Here is a 19961-nt window from a genome sequence, read left to right on the forward strand (position 1 = left end):
TTAGTATGTAATAATATATATTTAATATATATTTAATATATATTTAATACAAATATTTAGTACTTTGTATATTTTTTCAATTAAAAATATATAAATATATAACATATATAATGCATAATCAAAAATCCTTAATATTTTAATTTTATAAGAAATGATTTATAGATTTTTGAAAAAATTTGTTTAAAATGCATAGCAGTATTATTTATAATAGTGAATAATATTTCGAATATGAAAAGTAAGCTTCTTAGTTACTCAAGATATGGAATGTAGACATTTCCATATTTCATATTTCTAAGAATTATATTTTAAGTAAAGAAACATTTAAAAACATTTCTAAGAAAAATATTTTTTGTAATTAAGTAATTAAGTAATTTAATATTATAATATAATATTTAGAGTTATAGTATAGTAAATTATTAAAATATTTAAATAAAATTGCATATAAAATTTTTTATTTATTAAAAAAATTATACAAATTTAAATTATATTTATATAAGTATTTACGATAGTGGAAGTTTCGGAATTGTGCTTTTTGCAAAAAATTTATTAATATGGAAATATTCATGTATATAAATTATATACATAAATATATTGATTAAGATTTACAATAGCTATTATATGATAATATATTATTCATAGTATAAATTTTAATTTTTTATATGAACTGCGATTTCTTAACTGATACACGTATAATTAATGATAGCAGTATATATTTTCAATTATAATTATAATAATAAAAGATTTTTGAAAATTTTTTGCTTTCAGAAAATCATATAAAGATCAATTTTCAAAGATTACTGGAATCTATCTATTTAAATTTATTTACCTATTTTTGTAATTTATGATAATAATAATAAATAATAATAATCATAAAATTGATTTTATCTTTGATTCTATAAACTTTTAAAAAAATACATTTAGTTGATAAGTTAGATAATGATAAAAAATTTCAAGAATCAGCGCCATCTCGCGTTTGGAAATCCGAAGCTCTGACTTGTGATTAGCATAGCATAATATACAAAGAGGTATTTGAAGTCATAGATAAGGAAAGCAACATTGCGCGAGAAGGACAAAAAATATCTCCCACCATTTCAAAGACACCATATTGAAAATTCATTAATTATTCGTTTTCTAATCAAAATTTATAAACTTTTAAGCTCGCATTTTGAAGCTGGAACTTCAAACAAGTTTCTCATATCAATTTTAATACGATATTCTTCTTCATTAATTATTTATTAATAATAACGCATCGTGTTATGTAATACATCGAGGATGCCATATTGAAAATTCATTAATTACTTATTTTCTAATCAAAATTTATAAACTTTTAAACTCGCATTTTGAAGCTAGAACTTCAAACAAGTTTCTCATATCAATTTTAATACGATATTTTTCTCCATTAATTATTTATTAATAATAACGCATCGTATTATGTAATACATCGAGGATGCCATATTGAAAATTCATTAATTATTTATTTTATAATCAAAATTTACAAACTTTTAAGCTTGTATCTTGAAGATAAAACTTTAGACAAGTTTCTTATATCAATTTTAATATGATATTCTTTTCCATTAATTATTTATTAATAATAACTCATCGTACTACGTAATAGATCGAGAATAAATCGCCATATTGAAAAATAATTACTTGTTTTCTAATCAAAATTTATAAACTTTTAGACTTGCATCTTGAAGATAGAATTTCAGACAAATTTCTCATATCAATTTTAATGCGATATTCTTCTCCATTAATTATTTATTAACAATAGCACATCGTATTACATAATAGATTGAGAATAGATCGCTATATTGAAAATTAATTAATCACTCGTTTCCTATTAAAAATTTATAAACTTTTAGGTTTGTATCTTGAAGATAGAACTTCAAAGAAGTTTCTTGTATCAATTTTAACATGAAATTATTTGTAAACAATTAATTATTTGTTAACGATTGGTATGTTATATCGAATTGACTTCATTGATGAGCAATAGATTTTTTATTAATTTTCATAAGAATTTTCATATTTTCATATAAATTTATTTTTAAATATGATTATATTTTGATTATATTTGAAATATTGCTATCTTCACTATATTTATGTTTAAATTTTATTTATAATATTGTTATTTAAATTACTAATTAAAATTAATTGTTTATTACTCATTATAGAGTAATACCTCTTTATATATTCTACTATGCTAATAATAAGTCAAAACTTTGAGTATTCAAACGCGAGATGGCGTTGATCTCAGAAATTTTTTGATCACTGTTTAATTTATCATTATCAAAATCTATTTTATGTTTTTATATGGAAAATCAAATTCTATATATATTTTTATATCTCATACATATGCATATTTTATATAAATTTCTGTCTTTTAAACTTATTGTCAGAAATTTTGTATTAAGAGAATATAAACCAAGATGATATGGTACACAAAATTTTTTTTATTTCAAAAAAATAAAATTTTTTTACAAGATATTTATATATAATTTATTATTGTATAAACTATGTTTAAAAATTATATACATTATTACTAGTACTTAGGAGTTTAGATTTATATAATAGACATTTTTAAGATATTAATATTATAAAATGATTCGATATTTTTTATTCTAGCAAAAAAAACAAAAAAAATTTTAATTAGTATTAATTAACACTAAATTAGTTTATTTAAATAATTAAATTCGAATACTTGTATAAATACAATAACATTAAAATGAATAGGTAATCTTAATAGTTCATTGTCAATGTTTCTGAACCAGATGATTACCGATCTACCTTAACCTAAATCAAGTTAAGATTTGTCAATTACGTGGATAAATTGTTCCATATTGTAATAGTTTATAGTGTTAACACATATTAAATATCAAAATGTAATTTATAAAATAATTTCCTATTTTATCATATTTTTTAATATAAAATATAAATAAATACGAATACTAATAGTTTGACGTTACTAATTCAAGCGATTTCGAACATATATAAAATAATTAGAAAATTATGATACTTTTTTTATTTTATTAATAAAATATAGATTTTCTGGTATTTATGTTTTCATTAAATTTTATTATTTTTTTTATAATTTAATAAATAATTTTTTCTTTATTAAATAAATAATAAAAAAATATTTTATAAAATTAATTTCTTATATTTTTTTAATATATATATATATATATATATACATATATACATATATATATATATAATTTTATAATTACAAATAGCATTAATAATATATAATTAAATATTTATAGAAAAAAAATAAAAAATATTAAAATTTATTCTATTGAAATGATGATGGAGTTGAGTCATAGTTTGACTCTCAATGAGGATGCCCTTAATCAAATCCCAGAGGCTAAGAGACCAATTTTTATATTTGAATGGTTACGTTTCTTGGATAAAGTTTTAATAGCTGCACAGAAGGTATTATTAATTTAAATAATTGTTATAATATATTTGTTCTATGTTATAATCTGAAATAAATACATAATATATTTTCATTATAAAATTTTTTTTCTATAATGATACATCATTTTTAGAGTGACATTAAAGGATGTCAACAAAAATTAGTGGAACAATTAACTAAACATATGCAAGGATCTCCTGGACCTCCTACAAGAAGACTTATTGCAAGATGTCTTGCAACTTTATTTAGTGTTGGTGATACATTTTTGCTTTTTGATACTGTTAATAAATGTAATGATATTCTCAGAAATAAAGATGATTCACCAAGTTTTCTTCCGACAAAGTTGTAAGTAAATTTTAATTTTAAAATGCATTTATTATTTAAAAATCTTTAGATATTATGTAATTTTTTAAATTTATCATTATTAGAGCTGCTATATGTTGTGTGGGATGTATGTACGAAAAATTAGGAAGAATGATGGGTAGATCATATGAAGAAACTGTACAGATTTTAATAAAATCTTTACGTTCTGCAGAATCACAGACAAGAATAGAAATTATGTATACTTTAGAGAAGGTAATATTTAATGTTATACAGATGTTAAAATTATTTGAAATTTTACATTTATATTTAAACAACTTGAATTATTAGGTTTGTGCTGGTATGGGATCTGCAATTACAAATGTACATAAAGAAATATATAAAGTTTCTAAACATTATCTTACAGATAGAGTAATGGCTGTAAGATGTGCTGCTGCAAAGGTATTTTATTGTTCATTTTCTATCAGTTTGTGAAAATATTGCTTAAAATATATTTAATATAATATTTATAGTGTTTATTAGAAATGTTGAATCATGCATCATTTTTATATACAACTGAAATAGAAAGTGTTGCTACACTCTGCTTTCGAGCATTTGAAGGTTCAAATTATGAAGTAAGATGTGCTATTGCAAAATTACTTGGCACATTAGTAGCAATGACACAATTACCAACTCCAAAAGGAAAGAATCCTTCAGGTATTTTAAATAAAAATATTTAATTGTTTATAAATGATCAAAAATTATATTAATTATTATCAATGTTTAGTTACCCAAAATAAAAATAATAAACAAATCTCACTTGATGAAGTATTGAATATTTTAATGTCTGGATTTTTAAGAGGAGGAGTAGGCTTTTTAAAAGGAACTGGAGAGATAATAAAAGGAAATTCTAGTGTAAATAGAGAAGTTCGAGTTGGAGTCACACATGTAAGAAAAAATATAAAAAATAACATTGTTTTTTTTATAAAATAATTTAATCCATTATTTATTATTTTACCAGGCATATGTTGTATTTGTTCAAATGTTAGGAGGATCATGGCTTGAACGTAATGTTGGTACATTAATTGCACATGTACTTGATCTTGTAACAAATCCAAAAGCAGCAAGTTCACATGTTGATGCTGTTTATTCTAGAAAATGTGTTAACTTTATATTACATGGTACTGTAGGAAAATTATTAGGTGAAGGAGCTCAAGCTGCTGCATGTAAAGAAATAGCACATATTATTTTGAAACAAATGAATTCTATTGGTAAATTTCATTGTTTAAAATTTTTATTGAATAATTATTTAATAAAATACATATATTTATTTTTTATTTTTTTATATTTGAATTATTAGATTTTAGTCCAGAAAATGCAAAAGATTGTAATCAAGAGACATTATTTAGTCAACATTTATTAGTATGTGCATTACAAGAAATGGGAAACTTGATTTTGGGTTTAGGTACAACAGCTTGTAATTTATTGTCTGATCAATCTTTGAGTATGTACTTTATTTACATATATTTTATCTATATTTATTTAATTTTAATTTCAATAATTTTCAATAATTGATTGCATTAATTTGCATGTTTTCTTAGATTTGATTGATACAATTATGGCTGTTTTGGTTCATCCATGCCAAGCAGCAAGACTTGCAGCTTCTTGGTGTCTACGTTGTATTTGTGTAGCAGTTCCAAGTCAAATAACACCTCTGATTGATCGTTGTGTTGATGGAATTGAAAATATGCGTAGTTCACCAGAAGCAATAGCTGGATATAGCAGTGCATTAGCTGCTGTTCTCGGTAGTGTTCATTTATCACCACTTGGCGTTCCACATACAAAAGGAAAAGTAATTATTTTTAAATGATATCTATATTTTTTTATGTAATTTTATAAAAGCGAAAAATTTTATCAAATAAAAATTATCTATTTTATTTTAGATTATTTTTAATACTGCAGAAGAACTTTTAAGAAGTGCAAGTCAAAACAGTCGTTTATCATTGAATAGAACACATGCTGGATGGCTTTTAATTGGAGCTATAATGACTCTTGGTATGATAAATTTAAATCAATTAATTATATAATAATAAATATTAAATATATTTGAAATGTTATATTTAATATTTAAAATTTTATATTTAATATAAATATATTTTATATTTAATATGTTTTTTTGTATGTTTTGTATTCAGGAACTGCAGTAGTAAAAGGACTATTACCTAGAATGTTATTATTATGGAGAAATTCTTTTCCTCGTTCAAATAAGGAACTGGAAAGTGAAAAAGCTAGAGGTGATGCTTTCACATGGCAAGTAACTTTAGAAGGTCGAGCTGGTGCATTATCTGCAATGCATAGTTTCTTATTACATTGCCCAGAACTTTTAAATGATGATATTACAAGACGACTTCTAACACCAATTGAATCTGCATTAGCAATGTTAACAAAGTATGTTATTTTTTAATATATTTTTAAAATATTTTAATGTAATGTTAAATCACTTTTATTTACTCTAAAATAATATTTTAGTTTATCACCTGTACTAAAAAATTATGGTCAACAATTAAAAGCTCCAGCTGCCATGGTTCGTTTACGTTTATATGAAACACTATTATTATTACCACCTCAAACTTTTGAAGGTAATTAGAAATTAATTTTTTAAAAAATTATTATTTAGAAATGATATTTACAAAAATGTATATTATATTATTGTATTATATTATTGTAAATGTATATTATATATATTGCAAATTAAACAGGTTCTTATACACATCTTTTAAGAATGTTGGTATCGGAGTTTACATTAACTGAAAATCCCGGAAATACTACAACTTCATTGTTGCGTGCTGTTTGTCATGCTAATGATTCTGTAATTCTTGGTACATGGTTACAAGAAACTGATCATCGTACAATAGAAGATCAGGTATATATCTTAAAATATTATTTTATGATTTTGTATTTTTAATGTAATTCGATACGTTACAAATGTAATATAATACTTTATATGTTTTTTAAGATATTTCTCATTTATCATTATTATTAATATTCATTAATATAAAAACATATTAACAAAAGCAGAAAAATTGTAAAGATATTGAGTACATATTATATTAATTCAAATTAACATTCAAATTTCCACTCATGTCCAGATGGAACCAAACAGAAGGGCAGATTTGGAACATGTGAGTAATGTCCTATGAAGCCTTTCGTTATCTGCTGTTCATCTGCACAATTTTCTTTTTCCATTTTTTATTTTTAATCATGATCATTGATTCATGTTTTAGTTTTATTTATTTTTTTAAGCATTAAAAAGTTAATCGAAATATTAATTTTAATTTGTTTTAAAATATAATGATGATTATTTTCATATAATTTTTATCAATATAAATATGTTACATTTGTTTATTTTTAATTTTGTATTGTAATCATATTGTTTATAGTAAACAAATAAAAATGGAATTTAATCAATCTATATTTATTTATATTTGTACTTATGTTCCAGTTACAACCAAACAGTGCTGCAGGATCTGGAGCTTTGGAACATAATCCATGTTGTCTTTATAGACCTGTGCCACAAGTAAACATTTTATTTTTTTTTATTAAGAATACATAATAAAAATAGATCTTAATGATTGCAAATTATTTCTTTCTTTTTAGGATGATATAATACCTGGACCTTTACCTTTGGGAGTTGCAGTCATTGATCTCTCTGTATCCTTATTTGGTCAAATCTTTCCACGTGTAGCAAATAAACATAGATTACAAATGTTAGATCATTTCAGTGAATGTATAAAACATACAAAATCTGGTAGACAAGAAGCTATACAAATGAATGTTTTTACGGCTGTATTAAGTGGATTAAAAGGTCTTAATGAAGCAAAAACTGGTTTTGGTCAAGAAGATGTTAAGAAATCTGCTACTAATCTCATTATTGTAATATAATTTTCGTATATTAATATTGTAATATTTTTATTTTCTTAAATTTATTATAAAATATAATTAAAATATAATTTAATTTTATATATATAAATTTTACTCTATATTATAGAGTGCTTTGGTAAGCAGCAATTCTATATTAAGATGGGCAGCAGGAGAAGCTGTTGGAAGAATGGCTCAAGTTATTTCTGATCCTAAATTTACGGCAGAATTAGCACAAACAAGTTTTGATCGTTTAAAATCAGCTCGTGATGTTGCTAGTAGAACTGGTCATTCTTTAGCATTAGGATGTCTTCATAAATATGTGGGTGGAATGGGATCTAGTCAACATCTGAATACAAGTGTCAGTATTTTACTTGCACTTGCTCAAGATAATTCGTCTCCTGTAGTACAAGTAAGTATTGAAATATATATATTTATATGTAGTTCTTTAATGTCACGCATTAATTAAATATGATTTATATTTATTCAGGTATGGGCATTACATGCTCTTGCACTTATAGCTGATTCTGGTGGACCAATGTTTCGAGGCTATGTCGAACCTACATTATCTTTAGCTTTAACTCTTCTTCTTAATGTTCCTCATTCTTATATTGATGTACATCAATGTATAGGAAAAGTATTATCAGCTCTTATCACAACAATAGGTCCAGAATTACAAGGTTTTTATTTTATTATTGTTATTGTTAATTTCATGATATTTGTGAAAATTTAAAAATTTATGTATGAACTTATTTATTATATATATTTTTAGGAAATACAACAACAATTTGTATGGCACGTTCATCATTTCTATGTGCTTGTGCAATTATGCAAGATCATCAAGATCCTCTTGTACAAGCAGAAGCTACAGGATGTCTTCAACAATTACATTTATTTGCGCCAAGACATGTTAATTTATCTTCTCTCGTTCCTACATTATGTGTAAGATTTATATTATATTTTTCTTTCATTTACATTATATAAATGATGCAAATTTTCGTATTTTCTATTATAAATTATTTTACAGCGAACTTTATCAAGTAATCATCTACTTTTACGTAAAGCTGCAATATCTTGTCTTCGACAATTAGCTCAGCGAGAAGCAAAAGAAGTATGTGAACATGCAATGACATTAGCTAATGAAAGTCGAGATACTAATATAGTAGAAGGTCTTGTTATAACAGAAACTGGTCTTCCGGGCGTTTTATTTAGTATGTTAGATACAGAAACTGATGGCAAATTAATTAAAGATATTCATGACACGTTAACTAGTATGCTGCAAATTCTAGCAGCAGATCATTTATCTCAATGGTTATCCTTATGTAAGGATGTTCTTACAATAGCATCAGGTATGATACATATTATAATACTTATATTAAGTCGTTGCAAAATTAAATAATATTAATAAAATATATTAATAGATACATGTAATAACGAAGAAGGAAATACTATTGATGTCGAAGATAGTACTACAGATATTGATAATGCTGATGTAGAAGGAGATGATGATCAAGCTGAATTCCATGCTGATGAATCTACGAAACAACGGCCAACTATTACGCCACGATGGCCAACTAGAGTTTTTGCAGCACAATGTGTTAGGAAAATTGTTGCTGCTTGTATAAATAATAAGCACGCACACTTTGATCTTGCCTTAGCTAAAGAAATGCAAATATCTAAAGGCAGAAGTACGATTCTTTATTTTTAAAATTATTTTTAAAATTTTCAAATATCATATACTAAGATTTTGATAATTGCAGGTGATTTTTTAGTATTACATCTTTCTGATTTAGTAAGAATGGCATTTATGGCAGCAACAAGTGATTGTGATCCTCTTCGGCTTGAAGGATTGAAAACATTACAAGAAATCATAGATAAATTTGCTAAAGTTCCTGAACCAGAATTTCCTGGACATTTATTACTTGAACAATTCCAAGCACAAGTAATTAAACATAGAAATTTTAAATATATTTTATATAATAATATATATTATTATTTACTATTTAATTATTATAGGTTGGAGCTGCGTTGAGACCGGCATTTTCAGCAGAAACAGCATCACATGTTACAGCTGCAGCATGTGAAGCATGTAGCGCTTGGATTGGAAGCGGTGTTGCTAGAGATCTCAATGATCTTCGTAGAGTACATCAATTACTTGTATCTTCTTTAGAAAAATTAAGAGAGGGACATACACGACCACAACTTTATAATGAAAGTTTGTTAACACTTGAAAGATTAGCAATTTTAAAAGCATGGGCAGAGGTAAGAGACAAAATTTTTCTTTTAATAATTTTTATTTATTTCTTTCTTTTTTTTCTTTATTAGGTATATGTAGTCGCTATGATAAAAGATGGTTCTGCATTGAATAATAAAAATACATTCAATCAAAATCCAAATCAAATTGATGATAATAATTCTGAAGATTTTGGAAAATTTGAATTTCAGACTGAGAGTTTATTAAGTTTAGTGCAACCAGAATTATTAAGTTTAAGTCAATATTGGCTAGCTGCTCTAAAAGATCATGCATTACTTTCATTACCTTCAGGTATGACGAGTATTTATATTATTATAATTTTATATTATTTTATATTATCATAATTTTTTAAATTATATGTTTTTATGTAATATTTTTATAATAATAAATCAATATTTTATTAGAATTTTCTAGTCAATTACCACATGATGGTGGAGCTTTTTATACAACAGATACAATGGAATCTGCTCGACCTCATTATGCTGAATCATGGGCCCCAATCTTACATGCTGCAACACTTTGGCTCAATGCAAAAGGATTTGAATTGGAAGAAACAAAAAATGAAGTGAAAATATCAAATGCAACTAATAACAATAACAATAACAATAACAATAATAATAATAATAATAATGATGTTTCTACTAATACTAATACAAATGTTGAACGTTTTCATTTATTATTTGGTAACTATTTTATTTTTTTTTTTAAAAATCTTTATTTTTTTACATTATTATTTCTTATTATATTAAATAATAATAATATATCATAAAAATATATAATATAGTAGAATGTATATTATATATCATTTTTATTTATTCAATATTTATTAATATTTATTAAAAATTTTAGGTATATGTATGGAAGCTTTGTGCAGTCCTCGTATTTCAGAGTCTACTCAAAATATAGAAACGTGTTTAAATGCATTATATACTTTATTAGATTCTACATGGGCTCGTAAAGTTTTAATTACAGATCGTTCATTACCGATTGAATTATGTAATGTTCTTCACAGGTATCTTTTTTTTAATTATATATAGATATAAATATATAAATGTTATATTATAATTAACAATTTATGGTATTTTGTTGTAGAATGCTTTTAACAAGAGAAAATTTTATGATTCAAATGATAGTAATGGAAGTTTTAAAACAAATAATGAAAGCAGCACACGAAGATTTAATAGAAAAAAAGAAATCTAAATTGAAAGGTAAAAAGAAATAATATTTTTTTTTATATAAAATATATTATTAGCATATTATAAATTATTATTAATATATATTATTTTGTAATAGAAATTGCACCAATACATGAAGAAAGCAATGAAACTGAAAATGTAGATTTACTAGGGGAAGGAGAAGAAAGTGGTGAACTTATTCCTGGAAAATCATTAGTATTCGCTATTTTGGAAGTGTGTTTGTGTCTTTTGGTTCGACAAATACCAGCATTAAATCCTAATCCTGGTGGAACTACAGCAATTTTATCTCAAAAGGGATATATGCCATCTGAAGAAAGTGGGAAACTTATAGCTGCTACACTTAATATAATGGAATCTCTTCCTACTCTTTGTTCTCCCCAAGGTAAATATTTAATTTTAAATAAGATATTTAATTTTAAATATTTATTTTTAATACATATTTTTGAATATTAGGAGCAATAGCAATTTTACCAACATTATTGTATTTATCAACTGGAGTAATTAGAGAAACTGCAGTGCGTACTGACAATGAATGCAATAAAACAACATCAGATGCACCAGTTCATGCAGCTTTGCATTGCATAAAAAACCTTATTACAAATAAATATGCAAAAGATCATAAAAGTAAAGAACAATGGACAAGTCTTTTACAAAGCGCTCTTGCTAAAATTATCGACCTCGCTAAAACTGGTATTGGAAATTAAAATTACATAAGATTTATTTTCATGATAAGATGTTTTTTTAATTAATAATTTTTAAAAATATTCATAGGAAATGATGAAACAAAAATGGATGAAGTGGCAATGATGTTAGGAATTGCAGTATTTGTTCTTCATGCATCGCCTGAAGTTGTGAGTGCACCGAACTTACAGTTTCCGTGTATAAATCATTTTAGACACGCTTTTCAATCAGAAAATATAATGGTTATTATTTTAAAAATATTTTATGTATCATTAATAATTTAATATACATATATTCTTATTTCTTGAAATATTACAGGTTAAATTAAAATGCGTTCAAACATTGAGAACAATATTTTTACATCCAGAACGTATAATAAGTACTCCTTATATTCATGCATTAGCTCCAAGATTAGTAGAATATTTATATAGTGATAAAAGTAAACAAGTCACAACTGATGTGGGATTGTCTTTCACCTTAGAATGTGTTAATACAGTTGAAGCTCTTATAGGACTTGCTGATCTTTCACATCGTATGTATATTTATTTGTATTTTTATTTTGATTTCATTTATTATAAATTCAATATATAATAGTATATTAATATCAGATTAGTATATATAGTTATATAGTAGTGTTATATAATAGTATATTAATATAGATATTAAAAAGCTGATAAAAAGTATGTTACATGCTATTCAGGAGATCTTTTACAAGGTGTGTGGAAAAACAATATAATTATACAATGTAATATATTTTCATCATATTTTATATCATAAAATATATTTTATTTGTTTAAATGTATTAAATATAAATATATTATTAATTCTTGTAAGTTTATTATTTCTAATATTTTATTTTTATAAATATCTAGGCATACAGATGTTAACTTTACTTGTGCCAATCCTAATTAATTATTTATTGGAAGGAGATCAACTACAACATGCTTCCAAATATCAATTAAGTCTTCATCAACAAAGTTTTCAATGGCTTAATAAAATAGGACCAAAATATCCTCAGGTATCTAAGTTATATTATAATGTACAATGTATATTATAATATATCTCGAAATTAAAATATATATAAATTATAATTATTTAAATAAAATTTTTTATTTTAGGAATTTAAAATGTTAATGTCACAATCTACAGAATTAAAAACTAAATTAGAAAATGCAGTTAGATCTTCTCATCAACAAGCACAAAAACACCCTAGACCAGTAGATCTTGTAAAACCACAGATAAAAATCTCTACACCATCTATTAAGCTCAAAACAGATTTTTCAAATTTTAATTAATCTTTTTTAATATAGTATCATTATTATAATAGTATCATTAAACATGTTGTATAATTATTTAAAATATATTTAAAATATAATTTTATTATAAATTATAATTTAAGTTATAATATAATTTTATTATAAATTAAACTCTCATAACCAAACACAGAATACTTTTATACTAGAGATATTAAAAATGAGATAACAACATATATCACATAATAATATTCTGAAATATAAATATACAACATGTTAAAAAATAGTCTTTGTAAATCTATTATAATATATTAATAATAGCATTATATTAATTCATCAATTAAATTACATAATTAAAGTAAATAATTCAATATTATGTATAACAAAATATTTAAGTTATATGAAAATTCTTATATCTCGTTTTCCGGTACTTATTTATATATGTATATTATCTAGGTATATGCAGGTATCGATAATTTTTTAAAAAAATTGGATTATTCTGTTCATTCTAATGTTACAGGTATTTGTTCGAACTCGTCTGATTTTTTTAAATCCAAAAACTCGAATCCAAATATAGGATGATTTCAGGTACTTGCACATTTCTAATGTTTTTTGTTTTTCTTGTCTTTTAGATAAATAAGAATTGAATTTAAATATAAAAATATTTAAAAAGATAATATTAGCAAAATTTAATATGCAAAATATTAAAAAATTTTTTTTATTTAGTTATATTTTTTAAGTTAAATTATTATTTTTGCTTTTTTATATAAACATATAAAAAAAATTAGTGCTATACATTTAGAACATGTGTATATATACTATAAATGTATAATTATATTTATTTTAAATTGTAAATCTTATATATATATATATATATATATATAGTATATTTTGTAGAAAAAATTAATTTTTTTAAGTTTATTTATATTAATTATATTAAAATAAATATAAAAATTGAGATTTATTATATCAAGACATAATAAAAAATTATGGAAATTAATGAAAGAAGTAGTATTTTATGTTATGTAACTAAATATATTTTCTTAAATTATAAATATATATTTTGCATAGTTAATATTACAATATAAAAATATACAATATTCTATTATTAATAAATTAAGATTTATAATGTTACTAATTATAGTGTAATTTAAGAAATTTTTTTTATATAATTAATCATTTTAAGTACAATTTTTAAATATTTTAAAACTTAGTCAAAATAAAGATTATTTGTGTAATGATTGTATTTTACATAAATTTTAACTTAATATATTTATAATAATTTATTTTTAATAAATGTAATAAATAGATTAGATTTTTGTTAATGAATAGGAAATTCTTATTCTCTAAAAATCTAATTTATTAGTATTTAAAATAACATATTATAAAATAAATAGATTATAAAAAGTAGATATTATAAAAATATATTGTAAAATAAAATAAACATAATCTAAGAAAAATATCATATATTATGAAATTAATGAAATTCTTATATATATCATGCAATATATATAAATAAAATAGAACATAATTATTAAATCTAATAATAAATCTAATAAAGTACTTCTTTTTAATATAACATTAGTTAATAAAATATAGAAGATATATTATATTGTAATATAATGATAATAATTATGTATAATAATAATAATTATTATATTAATTTTGATATTTGTTAGAATAATCAACTTAAAATATAATAGAAAAAGAAAAAAATAGATTTTTATCCATTAAAAATATTTAAGAAAATTATGCATATATAAATATTATAATCTATTATAAATGTTTTTAATAAATCATAGTAATTTAATTAAAAATTTAAATATATTTAATTATTTAATAAAAAATGTATGTTGAAATTAAAATAATATTTATATTCATTTAAATATAATATATAAATTTAAAATTAATATTAAATATATTAAATTATAAAAATATAAATGTTATAAATATTATATTTACTTTATTCTAAAGTAACTTATATATATGTTATTAAATATTAAGTACATATTAAATATTATATAATATATATGTATTATCTATGTAAAGCAATATATCAATGTTATGTATTAAACATTAAATATTAAATATTAAAGATATTAAAAAATATAAATATTTATTCTTTTAAAAATATGTAAATTATTAAATAAAGTAATAATTATATAATTATACATTGCATTCTCGTGTTATTTTTTACTAATCTCACAATTAGAATATATATATATAAAGCAAGTATATATAAAGTATATAAGTATATAATCTTATAATATTTACATTTTGATATATATGTTGTATATTTGTACTGTATTATTGGGAAAGATATGATATTATAATTGTATATTAAAGAAATATAAAATTTACATTAATGAAATATAAAAAAAATTAAAATTAAAAAATTTAATATTTCGTTGGTATGATTCGAGTTTCAATCGTCATTTCCTCGTATGATTTCCAGTTCCAATTATCATTTAGTAGAGTAGGATAGCAACTGATATATTCGTATATAAAAAATATTTCGTTAGCTGTGCATGACTTTTAATACATTTTATCTTTTCGTAATAATGAATAATCGTATTTATCTTCAAGTGATATTCTTCTAAATCATATTGTGAATTGCATAAAATTGTAAAAAATAAATTTACAAAATAATTGCATTTTTTATTGTTTATTACAAATATTAAAGTAAAATGATAAAAGCAAGAAAATTTATTGTGTTAAAACATTTTAACGGAAAACCGAAAAAATCAGATTTACAATTAATTGAAGAAGAATTACCTAGTCTTCAGAATGGAGGTAAAAATTTAATATTATTGTATCATATTAATATATTTAATATATATATATATTTATGGAGATATTTTTAATTTAAATATTTCATAAAATAACGTATTTTTAGAAAAAATATAAAATTTAAAAAAAAAAATACAACTATACTATTTATTTTTTATTTGTTGAATATCTTTAAGGTCATTTGAAGATCAACTGTTAATATTATGTTAATTCTTATTGACTATATTTCGATCATATTAGTCCTATTTATTAAAAGTATCTATTTTACGCATTATTTTATGTGTATCTAAATACACATATAATAAATAATTTATAATTTTTTATTTTTAATATATTAATACATTTTTATTACAAGTATTTATTACAAGTATATGTATTTACATATATATCACTTATATATATGATATACGTATATATCACTTTTGTATATTTATATTTTATATTCTATTTATTATTATAATTTTTTTAATTTTAGAAAATAATAATTGAAAATATCTTTTGAATGTACAAATTTTTGAATAAATATTAACAAAGAGAGCAAATAGTAAAAGAAGGACAGAGATATGTTAAAAATGAGGAAATCAGCGCCATCTCTAGAGTGCCGCAAATGAAACATGTAAAGAAAGGACAGAAAATTGTGGGAAAAGGATAGAGATAAAATAAGAATTGACTATCAACGCCATCTCTTGAGTGTCAAGCATATTTCTTTAAACTTTGTTTTTCTAAAAATATTGAAGATGGTGCTGACTCTCAATTCTTGTTCTACCTTATCCTATCTTTAAAGAAATATCCTTAATACTCGAGAGATGGCGCTAATGGTCAATTCTTACTATATCTCTATCCTTTTCCCACAATTTTCTGTCCTTTCTTTCTATGTTTCATTTGCGGCACTCTGAAGATGGCGCTGATATCAATATTTTTATCCTATCTCTATCTTTCTCTCATTATTTACTCTCCTTGTCTATAATTCTTAGCATATAATGATTACAGTCGAAGTATGAGATATCAATTAAACCCCTTTTATCATTTCTCTTTTAAAATTATAATGCATTTTAATCTTTAATGTAAAAAAAAAATATAGATATTATAGATATCCTTTTTCAAGATATGAAAGAAAAAATACATTTTAAATTTATTCTATATTTTATCTTTATGTTTCTATTTTTATAAGTAAAAATAATATACTATTTTTACTTATGTATTAAAAATATATAATTCTATTTAAATATAGCAAGTTAATTTTTATACTTCGTGTATTATTTGAAGAGAAAAATAATTACATAATATTATTTTTGAAACTATTTAATTCTTATTTGAAATATTTTTTAATATTCCAAATAATAAAAATACAATACAAATGCTTAGTGTATTCTTGAATTCTTTAAAAATTAAGAAAACGAAAAATGCATTAAAAATGGTTTTATATTAGGAGTTTTCATGATAGAAGATAAATATGCAAGAAGTAAATGTTTAAATTTGTTTATTTAAATTGTAAGAAAAATATTTTAAAACTTTAACTAACTCTAAAAAAAATTACAATACTAAGAAGAATGATAAAAAATTAATTATAAGAACAATAAATATATAAAAACCTCTTTTATATATTATATTTTCCCCATATAAAGAAAAATTGGATAAAAATTTCGTTCACTCAATCTATAATTCATAGAAAGAATTTTAATTTTTTCCAAGAATTTTAATGATTCCTAGAATTCGAGGTCATTTCCAAGAATTATCAAAAATTCCTGAAAAAATTTTTCGAGTGACCTTCTATAATATCATGTTCTCCTAATATAAAATCGACTTTTTGGCCAAAAGTTTCGTTCGTTCGATCATTCGGAAATTTCCAAGAATTTGACGTCATTTCCAAGAATTTTAGAAATTCCGAGAATTTGACATCATTTCTAAGAATTGCGAAAAATTCCTAGAAAAAGCGATCTCCTGTTCTATCATGTTCTCCTAATACAAAATCGAATTTTTGACCAAAAATTTTATTCGTTCAGGAAATTTCGATCTTCCTTATTAAATATCTCGTTTGTTTTCCATAATATTAAAAAATGCTTCGAATAAAAAATGAATAGTTTCGTAACGGCTATATTTCGATGTCTTCAATTTTTTTCGTAGATGAACTCGATAAAAAACTTATCAACTCACTATATTGATGGAATACATTGTAATTATGTAATAATGTTGATGCAAAATTGTACATTATTACATTAACTAATACTTTTATGTATTTTTTAAATATTGTAGGAATAATCATATCGAAAATTTAAATAAAATGTTATTTTTAAAAATAATAATTAAAAAAAAAAGAAATTTTAAATTAATGTTATTATAATTGATAACTTACAAAGTTGTGATGATACAAATTTTCTTCGAATTTATCGAATAAAATCTTACATCTGATAAATTTCATATTTGAACATATTTTAAAAAATTTGAATGAATTAAAAAAAAAATGAAGAATTTTAGTGATTTCGCTTAAATTTTCGAAATTCAGGATTTTAAGTATATAATAAAATTTATATGATGATTATTAAGAAAAAAATAAAATAAAATAAAGTAAAAATAAAAAATTGAAATTATCATAATTATTCTTTAATAAATAAAGTATTTATAATATAATATATATTAAAAACTATATAACATTTTACATTTAATTTTGCTTACTTTTAGAATTCCTTATTCAAGCGGAATATCTTTCTGTGGATCCTTATATGCGAGTTTATATGCTAAGATATCCAGTGGGTTCAATAATGCTTGGCTCGCAAATAGGCAAAATTATTGAGTCAAAGAATTCAAACTTTCCAGTGGGGAAAAAGATTATCGCTGATGTCGGTTGGAGATCACATACAATTATAAATCCATTTCGTTGTAATGCAGAATATGAATTCAAAAAACCAAGACTACTTCCTGATTTAGAAGATTTGCCAATGTCGTTATATTTAGGAATGTTAGGAATGCCAGGGTATTAATTATTTGAATATTGAATTTTTTTTTAATATCTTTTCATAAACTAGATTGATATTATTTATGTTTAATATATATATATATATATATTTGTTATTCCAGGAATACAGCTTATTTTGGTCTTTTGGAAATTTGCAAGCCAAAGAAAGGTGAAACTCTTGTTATAAGTGGAGCTGGAGGAGCTGTTGGTTCTCATGTTGGTCAAATAGGAAAAATTCTTGGACTTACTGTCGTTGGTATTGCTGGTTCGGATGAAAAATGTAAATGGCTTGTGAAAGAGCTTGGTTTTGATCATGCTATTAATTATAAAGAAGGAAATCTTGATATTGCTTTAAGGAAGGCTATACCAAAGGGAATCGATTGCTATTTTGATAATGTAAGTACAATGTATTTCTTTAATATAATGAAATGTTTAATGTAATGAATGTTTAAATTTTATTGTTATTTTATTATTATTACGTATGTTATATAATAATAGGTGGGAGGAGATATTTCTAGCATTGTTATGTATCAAATGAAACTCAATGGCCGCGTAGCTGTTTGTGGATCTATTTCTTCGTATCACGCTGATGCTTCATCGTTACCAAAAGCGACGATTCTTCAACCAACAATGGTATTTAATGAATTAAAGGTAGAAGGTTTTTTGGCCACTCGTTGGGACAATCGTTGGAACGAAGGTATAGAAAAAAATCTTCAATGGATACGCGAAAAAAAAATTCGTTATCACGAAACCATTGTAAAGGGTTTCGATAATATGTTTGATGCATTTGTTGAAATGTTAGAAGGAAAGAATATTGGTAAAGCTATTGTTCAAGTTTGAAGAAAAAAAAAAAATATTGCGATTTGTTTATTAATTATTTTTATATCTATCTACAAAATAAATATATTTTTTTTTCGTGCAATGGTAAATGTATTAAAATTTTAAATTATATAATTATATAAAATAATATTTTCGATTAATGTACATTTTTATTATATATGCAAATATAAAATTTTTATATAATTACGTATGAATTTTTTTATTTATGAACCACAAAAGATATGAAGTAATTAGCATAGACAGTTTTATTGCAATATATTACATAGATCATAATGCATCACAATGAATAATTACATTTGGTTTTTCGATGCCCGAGAGCATGATGCTTAAAATTTAGGTACATATCTTAATAATAATCGTAACG

General features: G+C 22.6%; 2 protein-coding genes across 6 annotated transcripts; both read left to right on the top strand.

Annotated features, from left to right (window-relative positions):
- The first annotated feature begins 2773 nt into the window (after positions 1-2773).
- Positions 2774-13275, top strand: LOC122720831 (HEAT repeat-containing protein 5B). 5 transcript variants are annotated; one of them, XM_043947848.1, is made up of 35 exons: positions 2774-2879; positions 3261-3429; positions 3546-3757; positions 3841-3988; positions 4064-4174; positions 4246-4429; positions 4500-4660; positions 4734-4983; positions 5073-5216; positions 5314-5564; positions 5656-5767; positions 5908-6160; positions 6242-6351; positions 6472-6635; positions 6862-6894; positions 7215-7289; positions 7370-7645; positions 7761-8042; positions 8121-8310; positions 8403-8572; positions 8658-8979; positions 9052-9318; positions 9391-9572; positions 9647-9892; positions 9956-10175; positions 10289-10567; positions 10734-10896; positions 10977-11092; positions 11178-11462; positions 11534-11770; positions 11852-12003; positions 12080-12293; positions 12462-12476; positions 12634-12779; positions 12880-13275. In XM_043947848.1, the coding sequence occupies exons 2-35, from the start codon at positions 3298-3300 to the stop codon at positions 13054-13056; spliced, it is 6279 nt and encodes a 2092-aa protein (XP_043803783.1). In that variant the 5' UTR covers positions 2774-2879; positions 3261-3297; the 3' UTR covers positions 13057-13275. The 5 variants fall into 5 exon arrangements, with proteins under 5 accessions (XP_043803783.1, XP_043803785.1, XP_043803784.1 ...); XM_043947850.1 differs by lacking the exon at positions 6862-6894; XM_043947849.1 differs by lacking the exon at positions 12462-12476 and having other exon boundaries at positions 12880-13274.
- Positions 13276-15496: 2221 nt separating this feature from the next.
- LOC122720854 (prostaglandin reductase 1-like) lies at positions 15497-19711 on the top strand. Its single transcript, XM_043947889.1, has 4 exons — positions 15497-15807; positions 18484-18775; positions 18880-19153; positions 19256-19711. The coding sequence occupies exons 1-4, from the start codon at positions 15702-15704 to the stop codon at positions 19595-19597; spliced, it is 1014 nt and encodes a 337-aa protein (XP_043803824.1). The 5' UTR covers positions 15497-15701; the 3' UTR covers positions 19598-19711.
- Positions 19712-19961: the final 250 nt, after the last annotated feature.

Source organism: Apis laboriosa, unplaced genomic scaffold, assembly GCF_014066325.1.
Source record: "Apis laboriosa isolate Shangri-la unplaced genomic scaffold, ASM1406632v1 scaffold13_cov153, whole genome shotgun sequence".
Lineage (NCBI taxonomy): Eukaryota > Metazoa > Arthropoda > Insecta > Hymenoptera > Apidae > Apis > Apis laboriosa.

Excerpts from the sequence above, each read along its gene's own strand:
- LOC122720831 (XM_043947848.1), top strand. The coding sequence starts at position 3,298 with ATGATGATGGAGTTGAGTCATAGTTTGACTCTCAATGAGGATGCCCTT. Across the intron at positions 8,980-9,051 it reads TGTTCTTACAATAGCATCAG|ATACATGTAATAACGAAGAA; the intron begins GTATGATACATA and ends ATATATTAATAG. Across the intron at positions 12,004-12,079 it reads TTCAATCAGAAAATATAATG|GTTAAATTAAAATGCGTTCA; the intron begins GTTATTATTTTA and ends GAAATATTACAG.
- LOC122720854 (XM_043947889.1), top strand. The coding sequence starts at position 15,702 with ATGATAAAAGCAAGAAAATTTATTGTGTTAAAACATTTTAACGGAAAA. Across the intron at positions 15,808-18,483 it reads ACCTAGTCTTCAGAATGGAG|AATTCCTTATTCAAGCGGAA; the intron begins GTAAAAATTTAA and ends GCTTACTTTTAG. Across the intron at positions 19,154-19,255 it reads TCGATTGCTATTTTGATAAT|GTGGGAGGAGATATTTCTAG; the intron begins GTAAGTACAATG and ends ATATAATAATAG.